Genomic DNA, 16,631 nt, shown 5'->3' with positions numbered 1-16,631 from the left:
AAGCTATCTTTGAAAAGGTCCATGTTTGTATGTTGTATCTTGGTTGGTACATATTACAGCACTGAACTAACTACAGTGAACTGCTCACAAATTATGTTTCTTTCCCAGTCTGACTGTGATGTCAAAAAGAGGATTTTCCATGACTGAAATAACACATTAGTTACTTTTAATTTGTCTTTGCTCCACAAACAGGGGGCCAAAGGAGAAAAAGGCAGTCCAGGACCCAAGGTAGGGGAGCTGAACAAAAGTGTGGATATTAAGTAATATGTCACAGGATCTAGTACAATTTGTGCACAATCTACTTAGCTTGATAGTCGGATGTTTAACTGCTATAATAGGTATTTTTATAGTAACATCTTACCAAATGACGGCGTGAAAGGGGTCGCTCTTAGTGATGAACCACCAGACAATTATCATCTGAATCTGCAGCGCCGCTCAGCTTCACAAAGCTTTATAGTCAGTTTCAGCTCGTTGTTTCACTGTCTGGATGCAACGTCCCTGTTTTGGTTCAGTCATAGCCTTCAAGGCCATATAGTTTTAAATTTTGCTTGTAATAAAATGATGATAATTCTCTGTTTTGTGCTCTGAAGGGTGATCGAGGTTTTGACGGACTCAGTATCCCAGGACCAGCTGGGCCTCCAGGACCTCCTGGATCTATCATTAATCTGCAGGATGTACGCACACACACACACACACACACACACACACATACAGAACATCGTAACACATTGTAAACATTTTAACAGTGCCCAATCTCACTCATCACATATTCTGTCTGCAGCTGCTCCTCAATGTTACGGATGGTATCTTCAACTTCACAGAGATCAGAGGACCACCAGGGCCAACGGTGCGTAGCACTCAGCTGTTCGTGACAATGTCTTCAACACTGCCATTATACAAACAGCCTTTTACTGTAACTTTACCTACAGTATAACTCTTGTATCACTTACAGTATACTTACTACTGCATCATTAATGCATTTTTGATTTGCTTTGGCTGCAGTTGTGTTCGATGATGCTGCCTACGAGCATGCAATTTCTGCCTTTTTCAGGAAATATCATTAACTGAGGCCTACCGCTTTTGCTTGTATCTGTCTTCATGTCTGCGCATGCGTGCATGTGTTCGTGTGTGCTGTGTGTGTGTATGTGTGTGCTGTGTCTGCGTGTTGCAGGGCCCTGAAGGCTTGCCTGGCAGAGCTGGATTTCCTGTAAGAGCATTTTGCAATATCACCTCATGCTGAGCATTTGTTTCACCTGTTGGCTGAATTCAGACAATATTTGATATTGTGATATAAGTGTGCACGAGTATTTTGACACAGAAATGCAACAATTATTTGACAGCAATGTGACTTTTTTTTCAAATTTATCTCTTGCTGTCTTTGGGATAAACAGGGTAGGTATCAGAAGTGCCGTAAGTGGTAATGCCATAGGTGGTGGTTATTCCTCTTACTTGAGTTACTTGAGTAGAATCTTTAAACCTTTGTAAATCCTAAAGCCCACAACTCCAGCCCCATTCACACTGCCTCACTGCCCTCTCACCCCTCCCCAGGGCCCCAGGGGACCAAAGGGAGACGTAGGCCCTCCAGGAGTACGGGGGCCAGCAGGGTTCAAGGTACGAACTAGACCACAGTGGGATGACAGAGATGGACATCAGAATGTTTATAGTGATTATAACAAGTGTCTAAAACCAAAATAAATGTTTAACATGTAACGGTTGAGACCATGAGGCTCCACTATATTTGGTGAGGAATGTAAAAATGTAATTTCCCTTTCTTTGCACAGGGAGAGAAGGGAGAGCCGGGGGTGACCATAGCTGCTGATGGATCCATCTTATCAGCGCCAAGAGGCCCCCAGGGGCCCAAAGGCATCAAGGTACCACACAAGCGACCCTTTACCTTTGTCTGACTCGAGTATCTTACCAGGTAACTCATACATGGTCAGTGAGAGTAAGATGATGCATCAAATAACATAACACATGAAATCTGCACCACAGGTACTCAGTTGTGGACTATGATAAAGAGTTGATGTCTACCTGCACAGCACGTATATCAACATGTCATGTGTGTATCATGCACGTCAGTCAAAGTCACACATAAGGGTAACTGGATAAGATGGCAGACAGAAGGTAGAGGAGAAATAGGTGTAACTACTGCTGTGCAGAAATCAAGATCAGTCTGTTTCACCCTCCATGATAATAAGCCTTAATTGTTCCCAAATGTATTTATTCATTACAAGATACTGCTGCTGATTTTTTTCAGAAAAATCCCTGTTATTCCAGAGAAAGAATCCCTTTAAATTTACAGCCAGAGAAACAAGTTGTCTTTCGATAGTTTACGACACCAATTCATGTAAATCTCAACACCATATCCTGATTGCGTTCTCATCTCGCATTTTGCCATATTCATTTTGTCCTGCTATAGGGTGACCGTGGGTTCCCTGGACCTGTTGGACTTATGGTGAGTTCATATTAAAAGGAATGTGAATACCTACAAATGTTAGAGCAAATCCGTTTTTAAAAAATATTTTCCAGATGATCTAAGAAAAGCTACACACAAATCTCTTTACTCCTATTGGTTTAAATTACTCGGGTAAACTGTTCGTTGAGGGAAAGATGTGTATATTTATTACTATGTTTCTGTTTTACTCAGGGCCCAATAGGACCATCTGGACAAAAAGGAGAATATGGCTTCCCTGGGCGCCCAGTAAGTTCCTGTTTGCTGTATATATTTTGGGAAATGAACAAACTCCGCTTGTAGGAAGAGAATCTACTGAAGCACTGGTTACAGAACTCACCGTGACAAATGAAGGAATGAAATATATTTCTTCATGCCAAGAGAAAGCTTTTTTATTTATTAAAAAGTTCAGTGCCGAACTAAATCTCTAATTTAAGGTGAGGACGTGAGGATCTCAGTACCTGATGCTCTACAGTGCACACTGTGCACAAACACAGATGTGTTTCATCCTTGTTTTGTCTGCAGGGACGACCTGGTATGCCTGGGAGGAAAGGTGACAGAGGAGACTCTACTGGCCAACAGGTAAGAGTGGAGGGAAAGGAAGAAAGAGACCTTTCTTTTCTTGTTGATAAAGCCCTAATCATTTATCTATTTGACCATCAAAAACTTACATATAATATATATTCAGATACCTATTCCTTGCAGTCAGATGATTACACAAGCCTGTATTTGATGAATGTTTGATGTAAATAAATCTCTGACAGCATGTGTCCATCATCCATTTAGAATTTTGGTGTTAGGGTGTTGCTTTTTATGGCGTTTCAGATTATCTCTTACTTCTGTCTGTCTGTCTGTCTGTCTATCTGTCTGTCTGTCTGTCTGTCTGTCTGTCTGTCTGTCTGTCTCACCTCTCAGGGGCCTCCAGGTCCTCCAGGCCCACCTGGACTTCCAGGAAGAATTCTCGGACTGAACGGAGTAAGTTTCCATCTGCGACCGGCTATTTATTTCTCTTTTTTGGTATTTTCAGGGATTTTGATGATGATGTTGATGATTAGATGATGATGCTGATGCTGATCATGAAAAGCCAGCACTTTACTCTGAAATATTTAAAGGCTTGTTTCATATACGTATGTTGGGCGTAGCTCCATAAAATGCATTAAAACATTTTTTTTTTTTTACATGTCTGTAAAGGTCATCCCAATTTAAAGTTGACTGATCATTTAGTCTGATGACGCTGCTCTTCTTTGAATTTTAAAGACAGTGTTTCCGGTGCGCCCCAGACCGCACTGCAAAAAGGGACGAGTAAGTCTTACTCAGACCATCTGATTGGTCTGTTTCAGCTTGAAATTGGACCATCTGGTGGTTCTGTTGGTGGTTGGGTGTAGCAGCATGGCAGCTCTCTGGTCTGGGCTACAAACAGCTTCCCGTCTCTCCCCCCATCTCTCATACCTCCCCTCATTTTTTCCTCTCCTCCCCTTGTCTCTCCTACTATCCTAATAATCTTGGAAAGGCTACATGTCATCAGGCGTTAACATTCCTCTTGTATGCAGGTTGTATCTGTACAAGTGTCGCATTATTTCAGCTACCTGTTAAGTATTTGCGGTTGGATCTACATGCAAAAATATTCCCAGATATCAATAAAGGATGCATTATCCAGCTGTAAATGTGAAGTGGCTGGTCCGATCTGCGGTGCACGTTGGTTTCATTTCCACCAAGATGTGCTGTGAGTTTTATAAATCCAGTCTGATCATCCAGGGTGAATGTTAATGCCGGGTGTTAAAGGGCTCTGAGTCTGAATCCTGCTTGCCTCGTCTGTGTGTACTGTCCTCATCACCACGGTTAAGAGGAAGTTAGGTGTCGTCATCTACTGTGTATACTGCACATCAGAGTCGGTACCAAATCACTTTTCAGTTCAATCAATTAAAAAAAAGTAATTTATAAAAAATATTTTCTTAAAATATTAAGGCTATTTTATGCATTCCAAAGGAAATAAAAAGCTCCCTCATTAATTGATTGGATTCAAAGTGAGATATATCAAACTGTGACCTGCCTTTCATTAGATAAATAGCGGTAGAAAGTAGCAAAGTACTCCTACTCAAGTACCTAAGTACAGATTTGAGGTACTTGTACTTTACTTGAGTAATTCCATTTGCTTCTTTATACTGTACTAGATTTCAGAAGAAAAAAAAAATTACTTTTTAGTTGATAATAAGCCTTAATTGTTCCCAAATGTATTTATTTATTGCAAGATACTGCTGCTGATTTTTTTCAGAAAAATCCCTGTTATTCCAGAGAAAGAATTCCTTTAAATTTACAGCCAGAGAAACAAGTTGTCTTTCGACACATGTTTACGACAACAATTCATGCAAATCTCGCCCCATATCCTGATTGTGTTCTCATCTCGCATTTGCCATATTCAAATTCCATTTGCTTCTTTATACTGTACTATATTTCAGAAGAAAAAAAATGTACTTTTTAGTTGAATACATTTACTTGTAGCACTCACAAGTTAATTAACAAATTCAAATTATTAATAACTACATATGTAATGTGTTGTATTTGAAAATGGGCTATAGTGCGTAATAAGTGCGTTTAATGTTGAAACTTATATTTAAACGCTTATTATTTATTATGCTTATTACTTGTGTACATTTTGAATCCATCTTCCACTGTAGCACTGTAGCACTGTAGCATTTACATCAGCAAAAGATCTGCGTGCGTCTTTCCCCACCGTATAGTAATGGGTTGTGGTACCTGCCGTCTGTTCTCATGGTGCTGGTTTGCGGGCTTTGCTTTCTGTTTGAAATGTGTCCTGTGGCCTCTGATGATGCTGCACTTTCTACTTAGCTTAATTCCAATCAAATAAACTGGGAGAGGCTCTATGCGGGGATTAAACAGTAATACATCTTATAAAGAAAAACAGTCACTGCGCATCATTAATTATAAAAAATGCTAGCATTTAAATGTGAAGTTTGATGGTTAATATTATTTGTTGGACATTTTATGGAAACATCGGATTGGAATTGGGCTCCTCTTTCTTCAGATGTGATTGTTTCAGTTGTAGGGTTGGTGACGGGCTCCTACATGAGTGTATGAAGATGAGTCTCTGAACTTTCACCTGACTGAATGCACAGAAGGTCTCATTCAATTAGTTTTAAAGCTGAACGAGCTTTATTGTATGGCCTGCAGATTTATACATTAAATTAAATGGCCCTTCTAGTGGTCAACTCAAAGCAACGTTTAACTGCTGCAGTGTTTTTTTTTTAAGCCCCCGTCAAGCTGTCAAACACCAGGACGTCAGTGACAGTTCCTATCAAACACATGACCCAAGATCTGTTTTATAAAAACCACCTGAACACCTGCTTTAATATCCTGTTCTCTAACCTGTTGTCTTTTAACCACCACAGCCGAGACAGGGCTGCGCGTGCTGCTGTCTTAAGCATGCATCCCGTGTATTAACAGGTGTTTTTTGCAGAGCTGACTGCAGTGTTTTGTGTCTCTTTTGTTGTAACCAGAGTTCTGCCATTTTTAACGTGTTCTTTACATGTTTGACTTAAAGAATTAATTCAATCTATGTGTTCAGCCGTCTGTGCACTGAACATCCTGATATCAATGTAATGGTCATGGGTGTGTGTCTCTGTGTGTGTGTGTGTGTGTGTGTAGGAGTCAGGGACATTGGGACTTAAAGGAGACAAAGGAGATGTGGGATTACCTGGAGAACCAGGCACACCTGGTAAGATCTTTACAACAGATCTGTCTTATTGACTGACATTAGCGTCCTCTGATATCTGGGTCTCCATTTGGTTTGAACTGAGTTGCTTAAAAACAATGAGAAATGCCTGCAGGAACTTGTGTCATTCATATCGTATCGTGCTTTCTTCCCAGCACCCGTGTTTCCAGATGGAATCGTGGTGAGTGCCGAATTATCTTTTATTACATGTTAAATGTCAAAACCGTACACTGACAGCAAATCATCCGCGAGGATTCACGTCATGTTAAAGGTGCACTGACCAACAGTTTCACGTCCACTGCATCAGGTGACTTTGTGTTGTGTGACGCCGGGTGCTATTAGAACAAAACCACAGTCCATCATCACCTGACTCCACAGCTCTCCTGAGCTCGACACAGCTTTTAAGTGACTCTGAGCTCTTTGTTTCGGGGTTTTAACAAAGTTAGCGACCAGCTGGTGCTTTTATAGCATGTAACAGCTGAAGTGCCAGATGATTTACTCAGGAGTTGGTGGAGACCAATACAGAACTTAACAACATCCTTTGTTAGATTTCTGCTCATGTCTAAAAATGACTTAGACTCTGATAGATATCGTGTTTACTTTACATTATCCCACAATGTTAGCAAAAGGAAGTCAGTGAACATGAATAAACATGGCATGAAAAAAAAAAACCATTACTTCATCCGTAGACATTTCTGCCTGAGTGACAAAGACAGATTTTTATCAGCAGCGGTGGTTGTTGAACACTTGTCCCACGCTGCTGACACATTTTGTTTTGTTTAGATCGAGAGACCTCTAATGGCATAAATTACATTCTGTGCAGTGCGGGGACACTGACTCAATTCATCAGGTGGTCAGAAACGTTTGTCAAAATAAATGCTACTGTTGGTCAGTGTATGTTTGCTTACACACAAATACTGTCAGCTTACTGCCAAAATGTTATTATGGCTATGGAGCTATGGAGCCATAAAGGAGCTCAATGAGAGTTCTCATTTCAGTCTCGTTGTAGTCTTTTTTGGTCTCAAACATTTCTCATTTGTTTCTCCTAAAATTCCTTAGGAGCAATAGGTGAGACTTGAGACTTTACCGCTTAAACCTTGCTCCTTCCCAGCACTGGGGAGACATTCTGAAACTTCATTGAGAGCTTGATGGGATCTCCTTTGAAACGTACAGGGAGCCCAAGTTGAGATTTTCTGCACCTGTTTCTCAGGAGAAACAACTGAGAAACAGGAGAAATCAGCCACAGTCTCACTTTGGTCTCACAGAGATCTCATAGTTGTCTAGGAGAAATGAATGAGACACTACTGAGATCTCTTTTCCAATTTTCGTTTCCTCTGGGCTGTTCTCTTGATCACAGATGATTCGTGATTCTGTTTGTGAAACTTAGAGTTTTAAGGCTATCAGTAAAAAACTGCTGCCCCAAAAGTGTATTTAATCCTTATGTATGCTTTCTAACAGGCTGTGATTGTTATAAACATAGAGCTATGTAAGTTGAGTGAAGAAAAATCTGAGAGAGGACAAAGAATTAAGCTTCTGGATACTCCTGAACTTATCTTTTAAACAGCATGTGCCTGATCCTCTGTACATTTGTCTGTTTCTTTGTGGATCTCTCAGGGTGCCAGAGGGGATCAGGGGTACACGGGTCAGAAGGGAGAGAAGGGTGACAGCGGGCCGCCCGGTCCTCCAGGACTGCCTGGGAGGTCAGGACTTGTGGTGAGTTCAGATAATGAAAAGCTACATGCTGAAAATACGGTTCTAACTAGTATTAGTTAGTATTTATTCAGTTGGATATCTGTGAGTGAACATTTTCAGCTTGAGTTGTGCATTGCTTTTAAAATGCGATGAGGCATTCTCAGCTGAATTTCTCTGTATATGTGATCCTGCAGGGTCCAAAAGGTGAATCCATCGTGGGTCCTCAAGGGCCTGTGGGTCCTCAGGGCCGACCTGGACCTTCTGGGCACGGACGTCCTGGACCTCGAGGGCCCCCTGGCCCTGCTGGTCCCCCAGGACCTACATATGGAGGTAAGTGTGTGTGTAAAGGTGAGAGAGAGAGGTGGAGACCTCAGGTTAGGTTTATTAAAGATATAGACGACATGTTTAAGGTTGAGGCTGACTGTCTGTATCTGTTATATGTATCTCTATGTGTCATCATCAGATGTCAGTATCCCCGGACCTCCTGGTCCCCCCGGACCACCGGGATCTTCAGGTTATGCCAGCCCGGTAAGATACCTGCCATTATGCAAGTCCCTTCACTGCTGATACACTGTCTAGTTGTTATATAAGTGTTAATACTGAGGCAAGTTATGGTAAAACAGTATAAGTGTGCTAAAGGCCCAGCACTGATGCTGTGATGTGTACATTCAGGTGACCACCTATAAGACTCTACACGCTCTGAGCAGAGATTCTCACCGGGCTGCAGAGGGAACGTTGGTGTATGTGTCTGAGAAGGGAGGAGAGCTGTACGTCAGAGTACGCAACGGCTTGCGCAAGATCCAGGTGTGTGTTGTGTTAGTGGACATGTGGAAGTTTGATTCGATGTGTGATTCTTCTCTGTACTTGTCATTTATCAACGGTGCACGAACACAATGTCAGTGTCTTTTACAGAAGATAAAATAATAATAAAATAATAATACCACCTGTTGTTCATGCTTTACAAGCTGTGAATATAAAGAAGTTTTGAGTTTGACCTACAGAACAGTGACTCAGACGGTCTCCATGACATGTTGTGTTATTATCTAACATGACATTTAACCTGATGAAAGCAGGTGGTGACATCAACGTGGGATCACAACTCTGAACCAGATCTGATATGTGTTTTCTTTCAGCTCGGTGAATTGATCCAAAGTGGAGCCGCCTCCACAGCAGCATCCCAGGCCCTCAGCAGACCTGGAGACTGGAGCAGACCACACAGAGCCCACAGCCAGGTGCTCTCTCTCTCTCTCTCTCTCTCGCTCTCTCTCTCTCTCTCTCTCTCTCTCTCTCCCTCTCTCTCCCTCTCTCTCTCTCTCTCTCAGGAACTGTAGCTACAAACATATAATGATCTTATAGAATGTGATGGATTGCAACCCAACAGAATATAAAGTAGTAAAAAAATGAGCTCATACTTATACATGTACAGCAGTGAAATGCAACATACTGCTTAATGCAGGGTCATTTTAATTTTAAAAGAAGAAAAGAAAAAGACTTCATACTTAAAGTACTTTTTTGCTTATTGTATTTGCGTGCCTTTTCTAAAGTAAGGTTATGAATGCAGCACTTTTACATTTAGTTGATCATTTTCAGAGTGAGGTGTTACTACTATTACTTAAGTTAAGGATCTGAACACCAACAATGTACTGCACATGCCCTGAAACTGTGATGAACACACTATAAAAAAACCTGATGAGACCATATCCAACTGCGATCTAAAACTGTCTGTTCTCATACATAAATCTTTGGAAACCACCAGGCATAACATCATGAGCAACTGCCTAATACTGTGAAGGTTCCCCTTATGCAGCCCAAACAGCTCTGACCTGTCAACACATGGACTTAAGACCTTTGAGGAAGTCCTGTAGTGTCTGGCACATGGGCATTTTATAGTGGATCCTCTGGGTCCTGTACGTTGGGGGGTGGGGCCTCTATGGATCAGACCTGATCCAGCATGTTCTTACAGATGCTCGATCAGATTGGGATCTGGGGCCCGGTTGACACCTTGGGCCCTTTATTGTGTTCCTCGAGCTGCTCCTGAGCAGTGTGTTTGGTGTGTCAGGGCACATTGTCCTGCCAGGGGGGCCATTGCCATCGGGTAGTGTTGTTGTGATGAGGGGGCCACTACAGTGTTAGGATGGGTGGTACGTGTCAGGCACCCAAGGTTTACCAGCAGCACATCGCATGATGATGAGATGATAAACGTTATTTACGTCACCTGTCAGTGGTTTTAACGTCGTGGCTGGTCGGTGTATCTTTACATCTAGAACTGAACGTACTAATTCATATTTTTGCGTTGAATAGGAGCTTCAGGAGGGCAGCAGAGGATATCAGCCCAGCTATCATGTACTACCACAGACCTTCAACGCTGTTCCTGGGGTGAGCGTAACAAACACACCTTAACAGGCACCTGGCAACACACGGCCAGCGACCGCCTCACTTTGGCAGACCTGGCTGACGCCACATCTGTGATGAATCATGTGTCGGATTTGCTGTGTCTTCCTGTGTCTCAGCTCCACCTGGTAGCACTGAACAGTCCGCTGAAGGGGGACATGCGTGGCATCCGGGGAGCGGACTTCCAGTGTTACCAGCAGGCACGCGCTATGGGGCTAACGGCCACCTACAGGGCCTTCCTGTCCTCACACCTGCAGGACCTGGCAACCATCGTGAGGAAGGCGGACCGCACCAACATGCCCGTGGTTAATCTCAGGGTGAGGACAAACTGATATTTACCTTTACACTTTTACTGAGATATAACAAGGTTTCACTGCTGTCGTCATTATACTTATCTGCATTTCTGACCTTTGGGACCCACTGTGTCCCTACAGGTTTAAAGATACACTCAGTAGTGGACGACGTGTTTACCGCTGACATCTCCTTTCGCGATGTTTCAGCTCACATTTGTCCATCTCTCCCCTCAGGGTGAAGTGCTGTTCGATAGTTGGATGTCCATCTTCTCTGGGAACGGAGGCACGTTTAACCCGTCCACACCCATCTACTCCTTTGACGGGCGCAACGTGATGACCGACTCAGCATGGTGAGTAAAGATGTGTCAATCAATCAATCAAATAAGAAAATAAAACATAAAAAAAAACAAATAAATAGACATATAGACAAATAGACAACAATAGCCTCCTGACTACCAGTAGTTCAAATTTGTCCTCTGTGGAGGACATTTCTAAACCTGAATATCTCCCACCCACTGCATACTACTAAATTAACTCCTTTTGCTATCTACAGAGGACATTTAGGGCTTTTCAATGATACCAAATGTGAAGGGGTGGGGCTTTGGTACCTTTCTCTTCCTCATTTAGGAAAATGGCAAGCACATTTTATGGGAAGAGGAAAAGTAAGCACATAATACTTTTCATTGAGCAAATTTTGGCTTGAAATGTTGTTCGCATATTTCATACAAGTCTCTTAACAACACATTAAAACATTGTCTGAATTTTTTAACTGTATTTTAGCATAGTATTTAAGTTTTTAAAAATGTCCTCTGTAGTGGACATTTGTAGTTATTTCCTCCATTTTGTTCTGTTTTTTCAAATGAAAAGAAAGGGAGTCATTCTCAGAAGCACCTTGGTTGCCATCAAGGTTCAGTTCAGTTTTTTTTTTTAGTTCTGACTTTAAAGTCAGAATTCTGAGATTAAAGTCAGAATTCTGACTTTAATCTCAGAATTCTGACTTTTTTCTCAGAATTCTGACTTTAAAGTCAGAACTAAAAAAAAAAATCACATGTGGCCCTAATCCTCTTCCATACCTTACGAAGATTGGGGAATTTAAAAAAAAATTGTGATTGGACAACATTTTTTTTCCTGGTAGTCAGACATTGGGGCTCAATCCCAAATTTGGTATCACCAGTGAGTTTCAGTCAGGTCTCATTAATGTGTATAAGCTGAGTTCTGCTCTCAGTTTTAGGCCTTTGCAGAACTCTAAACATCTATGTTTCCAGTTAGCTAACCTGCCATACTTTGGACCCTGTCTCTGTCTCCGTCTCTCCCTCTCCACTCAGGCCAGAGAAGGTGGTCTGGCACGGCTCCAGCGCAGTAGGCATCCGCCTGACCACTAACTACTGCGAGGCGTGGAGGACGGCTGACATGGCGGTGACGGGCCAGGCTGCACTGCTGCAGACGGGACGACTGTTAGGACAACACACCCACTCCTGCTCCAACCACTACATAGTGCTGTGTATAGAGAACACGTACGTGGGGAACACACATCAAAGGAGGACCTGAGGATGCAGAGCAAACACACACACGCGCACACACACTCACCAACACACATGCAGGCATGCTGAAATTGCGGAGTAGATAATGCAACATAGTGCACATATACATTTGAATTTGAATGGAAGACACGTGCAGGCACATACACACATTATGATGACATGTCAGCGCATAGAAATGACAGTAACACATATTTAGGCACTTGTATTTGTACATGCAGAAAAAAAAATACACACATGCAGAAGCAGACAGCAACACTAAATGAACACAACACGTGCAAAACACACATTTCAGTTCCTTTCACTTTTAGTTTCCTCTTTAGTGCCGTGTATAATCCAGCAGTCTCTAATGTTGCCATGCATCCGTCCCAGCCCAGATCAAAGTTATCTGTACTCACTGTGAACATGAAACAACATTAGGACTTGGAGAGAATGTGTTATTGAAGTAAGAGACATCAGTAGAACTGAATAACTTCACAGACCATACCAGTGTTTTATCTCCATCGCTACAAATCTTTCTCAGTTACATTCTTGTTGATTGTTTCCAAATGGAGGATCGTTTTCGACAGTCTCATGCAGCCAGTGGTTTCTATGTGTTTCCCACCAGTACGAAGAATCTTAAAACCTGTTTGTGAACGTTAAGTTTACATAATTCTTTGTTCATGTTCATTCTTTCATGTTTCTGGTGTGATGCGTTAAATGAATTCAGAACAAGAACATATTCTGACAAAAGTAATGCCTGATGTTGACTGTGATATTTTAAACACCTTAAAGGTCCTTAAAAGTACCTCACCCTGCCTTAAAAAAAAGCAAAAGGTGCCTGGTGCCCTACAGAGGGCGTCCTCTGAAGAATACAGAGTGATTGTTAGTTTCAGGTGTTTTACACTAATAAAATTACATTTCTGACAGTAGATCCCCATGAATCCAGCACACTGGACCTTTAAACAAGGCTGCCAAATGATTTTTATGTAGGGTCCTGCTGGTCAGCATAGACCAGCACATGTTGTGTTTTGGTGCTGGTTTTGGCGCTGGTCTATGCTGGTTTTTCCAGCAGGGGAAAGCGATGGACACTTGGCTGTTTGGAACAAAAATAAAGACATTACATTTGCTTAGTGGCTGTGATATAAAATATGCAGCGTGATTAACAATTTGTAGTAAATGGGTTAAAAACTGTTGGTGCACATCCATGTTCAAGTTCCTTTGCAGGGAAACAAGGTATTGTAGTCTTTAGTGGTCTTTTTTAATGGAACTGAATCTTTGGTAAAAAGAAAAAAAAAAATGACTTATCTCAGTCTCTTTACTGAACATGACAGTGTTGTAGTTTAGAACCACGTGTTGTGTACTAAAGCCGGCGCTCTTTGAAGAATATATTTACACTGCAGGTCGTGCGTGAAACAAATCATCGCGCGTGAGTCGAGCTTTCTGGCAAACATTCTGTTGTGTCAATATATCCCATGAAAAAAACCAAATCAAAACTAACAATGTGTTAACCCCTCTCTTAAAGGAACAGTTTACTCAGAAAATAAAAAATCGCAAAATTGACATATCTTACACAGGTGGCCATCGTAGTTCTTATCAGATATTACTCGAACAGGAGAAAACAGTGCGAGGAATGAGTGTATATGGGACTGAGTCTACATAAACGACAGTGTTTGTTTTCATGGTGATGAAGGAACGTATCAGCGCAACAGTTTGGCACATTGATGTGATTTTGGACAACAGTGAAGCTCTACAGCCCAGAAGAATAAGATTCTACATATAGTTTTGGTCTTTTTTATGGGATTTATTGACAATAAGAAAAATATAGAATATGGCCAGACTTGCCTTATAAATTATGAGCACAATGTGAACCGTTACTGTACCATGATCTACTGTACTCAAAGGCACCTCAACACAGAGATGCGTTTTTGTCAGACTTTTTCGAGTGGGTGTTTCTCTGTAATGTCAAACATCAGTGTCCATTCTTTACTGTCGTATTTTAGATGTAAATACACTGTACGTAAATGACTTCCTCCTGAGCAACCGAGTCAAACAATCGCAGCATCATTTACATTTCCTCCCTGGCTGGAACTGACCAAAAAAAAACAAAAATTTTACCACTAAGATCTTCTCTCCAATCGTTGAATTTAAAGAGATTAGTCATGCGAGATAAACCCCCCGCTGAAAACGTGTTGACTCATTGTTGACCTTGTGTTGCATTTATTTATCAGTTTAATGCATTACTAATTGGCCTCGCATAATCCAGTATTAAAGATTGATCGTCCAAATCAGGATAATATAGATTTTGTTTTCCTGTTTTCTGCTGAACTTTGGTCCTGCTACTCCCAATAAAGTGATTCGATCTAGTCTCACCATTAACCTCAGTGCTTTAGCGTTCGTATTAGAGTTGAAATCGATGTGTGGTTTTCATTCATTTAAGCAGTAGCAGGACATAGTGCGGGAATCTAGCGAGTTCACTTTGAGATTTTGATGAAGTTGGAACGTGTACATGTACAGTATATATGTGTGTTATTATTGTCCAGATGTTCTTGTTTTTTACTCTGTAGAGGTAGATTTTGTATGACGCACACTAAACGACTGAAGATTTTCTCTCACCAAGCGTTGATCGAGATGTAGTTCTGCCTGTAAAGATGACATAGGCCTGGCTGAAAATCACACAGTGTTTTAAAATGTTTCGATTGTTCTGAGTTAGTTGTCCTGACGTCGGATTATGTAACTGTTCAAACAAAACTTGAGCTTCTGAGGAAACATTTGTACTGACAGACTGGTGCTCACTGAATAAATGTCTTATTTTGTGCTTTTTTTTTTTTTAAATGAGGTGACTCCTTTAGTGTCCTTTACTCTTTGTGTCTGAGACTTTCTATTGCACTTTTTTAATAAAAGTCAAATCAATAAAAGAATGGTTAGACCAGCCCATGCATCATACGGGTTCCTTTGGTCACTAAGAAATATTGAATCATATCTTCTTACAGCATTAATAAATCTTGTGGTTTCTGCCCTTAAGCTGTCAGTGGAGACTGGTGTTGAAATTTAGAGAACCTCGGTGTATGGTCAACTTTCACATACAAATGAGAGCATCAAAGAAAAACCCTCAGTTTACTGGTGCAACGTCTTACCAGTCTGTCCTCTCCTACATATTACAAGATCAACTTCAGTGAAGTCATCCTTATGTCAGAAACCTTGTCTAGTTTGATTGCAAATCCAATAGAATGTGTGTGATATAAGGTGTCCTTTGTGCCAACTTAATGTCATAAGGGCTTTGGCACATTAAAGTCAAATGGATGGAGTCCTAACTAACAATGATCAGACAATGGAACAGAGTTGGAGTTAGGACTCTGCTGTGTTTGGTGTCCAGCAGGGCTTAATTGCACAACCTCTTTCATTCAGTTTAAATGTTAATGACCTGCCATTTGTACACCCTGTTGTCAAAAACCAAATGTATGCAAATGACACTGTCATTTTTGCAAATGGTAAAGATAGACATGAAGTGGCAGCCAAAATTAACATCAGCAATGGCTGAGATTCCCCACTGGACACTATTAGACACTTGTGAGTTAAGCTGCTTGCGTGTATCAGGAAAAAATGGAAGCAAACCACATATCACTGTAAAGGTGGAGGGATTCAAATTCAAACAGTCACTGTCATTTCTTAAACAGGGAATGGGAGAAGTGATTAACAGTCATGTGTAGTTATTTCCATCGCAATCACGACTGCCCTTCTAGCAAGAACTACAACACTAGCATGGATTAGTGATAGCATCAGTGTTAGCATGGCCATGCAATAGCATGAATATTAGCAGGGATAGTGATAGCTGTCACTCAAACAAAAGTTCTTCTTTGGCAGTGAGGGGCTGCAGAGTTTACTCGCAGCCAAAGTGGAACCTGAACTGTACATTTACATTTACTGCCACTGCTAGACTTTGCTATCAGTGTTGCCAGATCTTGCGAGAGAAACAAGCAAGCGGGCCTATGAAAACAAGCGACTTCTCTGGTCGTGGTAGAAAAAAAAAATATATATATCATAACACTTTGCACACACACATAAAGATCACCCTGAATCCAGAAATGTATTGCATTGTATCATTGCATTTATTATTGTTTTTATATGTTACGATCCTTTTTTTGTTTTAGTTCCAGGACTTCAAAACAATATGACATGTAATTCAATAGGAGGAGGGTCGAGGAAGAACAAGCCCAAAAAACCCGCGACTACCAATATTTATGAGCGACTTTACAGAAAAACAAGCCCAACGTCACTTATAATAAGCGGACTTGGCAACTGTGTTTGCTATCTGCTATCTGGTCACTAACATCAGTCTGCTCTGAAAGCAGCCACTGTAGCGTGTATCCTTCTCTCGCTCGAGGCTCACACTCCACACACTGCCCTCTATCATCAAGGGGCCACGCTGCTTTTATAACCTTTACAGATGAGAGCAGCCCACCCCATAACTTTGACCTTGGTTCATGCCCCGCCCCTTTTTGGGTGAAAACTGCCCATGACCAGCAGTAAATGCAAATTCTAAAATATGAATATCC

General features: G+C 41.4%; 1 protein-coding gene across 5 annotated transcripts in view; it reads left to right on the top strand.

Annotated features, from left to right (window-relative positions):
• The window catches only part of col15a1b (collagen, type XV, alpha 1b), a 62,401-nt gene extending 47,503 nt beyond the window's left edge, over positions 1–14,898 (top strand). For 3 of the 5 annotated variants that reach the window (XM_030403993.1, XM_030403989.1, XM_030403988.1), the window contains 22 exons: positions 193–228; positions 591–674; positions 782–847; positions 1,172–1,207; positions 1,549–1,611; positions 1,782–1,871; positions 2,420–2,455; positions 2,648–2,701; positions 2,978–3,034; positions 3,368–3,427; positions 3,710–3,754; positions 6,116–6,185; positions 6,338–6,363; positions 7,797–7,895; positions 8,069–8,204; positions 8,338–8,402; positions 8,547–8,678; positions 9,008–9,106; positions 10,176–10,250; positions 10,385–10,582; positions 10,793–10,908; positions 11,884–14,898. In XM_030403993.1, coding sequence (XP_030259853.1) covers positions 193–228; positions 591–674; positions 782–847; positions 1,172–1,207; positions 1,549–1,611; positions 1,782–1,871; positions 2,420–2,455; positions 2,648–2,701; positions 2,978–3,034; positions 3,368–3,427; positions 3,710–3,754; positions 6,116–6,185; positions 6,338–6,363; positions 7,797–7,895; positions 8,069–8,204; positions 8,338–8,402; positions 8,547–8,678; positions 9,008–9,106; positions 10,176–10,250; positions 10,385–10,582; positions 10,793–10,908; positions 11,884–12,106 — 1,866 coding nt within the window. In that variant the 3' untranslated portion in view covers positions 12,107–14,898. The remainder of the gene's footprint in view (positions 1–192; positions 229–590; positions 675–781; positions 848–1,171; positions 1,208–1,548; positions 1,612–1,781; positions 1,872–2,419; positions 2,456–2,647; positions 2,702–2,977; positions 3,035–3,367; positions 3,428–3,709; positions 3,755–6,115; positions 6,186–6,337; positions 6,364–7,796; positions 7,896–8,068; positions 8,205–8,337; positions 8,403–8,546; positions 8,679–9,007; positions 9,107–10,175; positions 10,251–10,384; positions 10,583–10,792; positions 10,909–11,883) is intronic. The other 2 variants (XM_030403990.1, XM_030403991.1) reach the window with 2 other exon arrangements.
• The last annotated feature ends 1,733 nt before the right edge of the window (positions 14,899–16,631 follow it).

Source organism: Sparus aurata, chromosome 21 (assembly GCF_900880675.1).
Source record: "Sparus aurata chromosome 21, fSpaAur1.1, whole genome shotgun sequence".
Classification (NCBI taxonomy): Eukaryota; Metazoa; Chordata; class Actinopteri; order Spariformes; family Sparidae; genus Sparus; species Sparus aurata.
The sequence above is the reverse complement of the archived record's forward strand: the minus strand, read 5'-3'. Positions and strand labels throughout refer to the sequence as shown.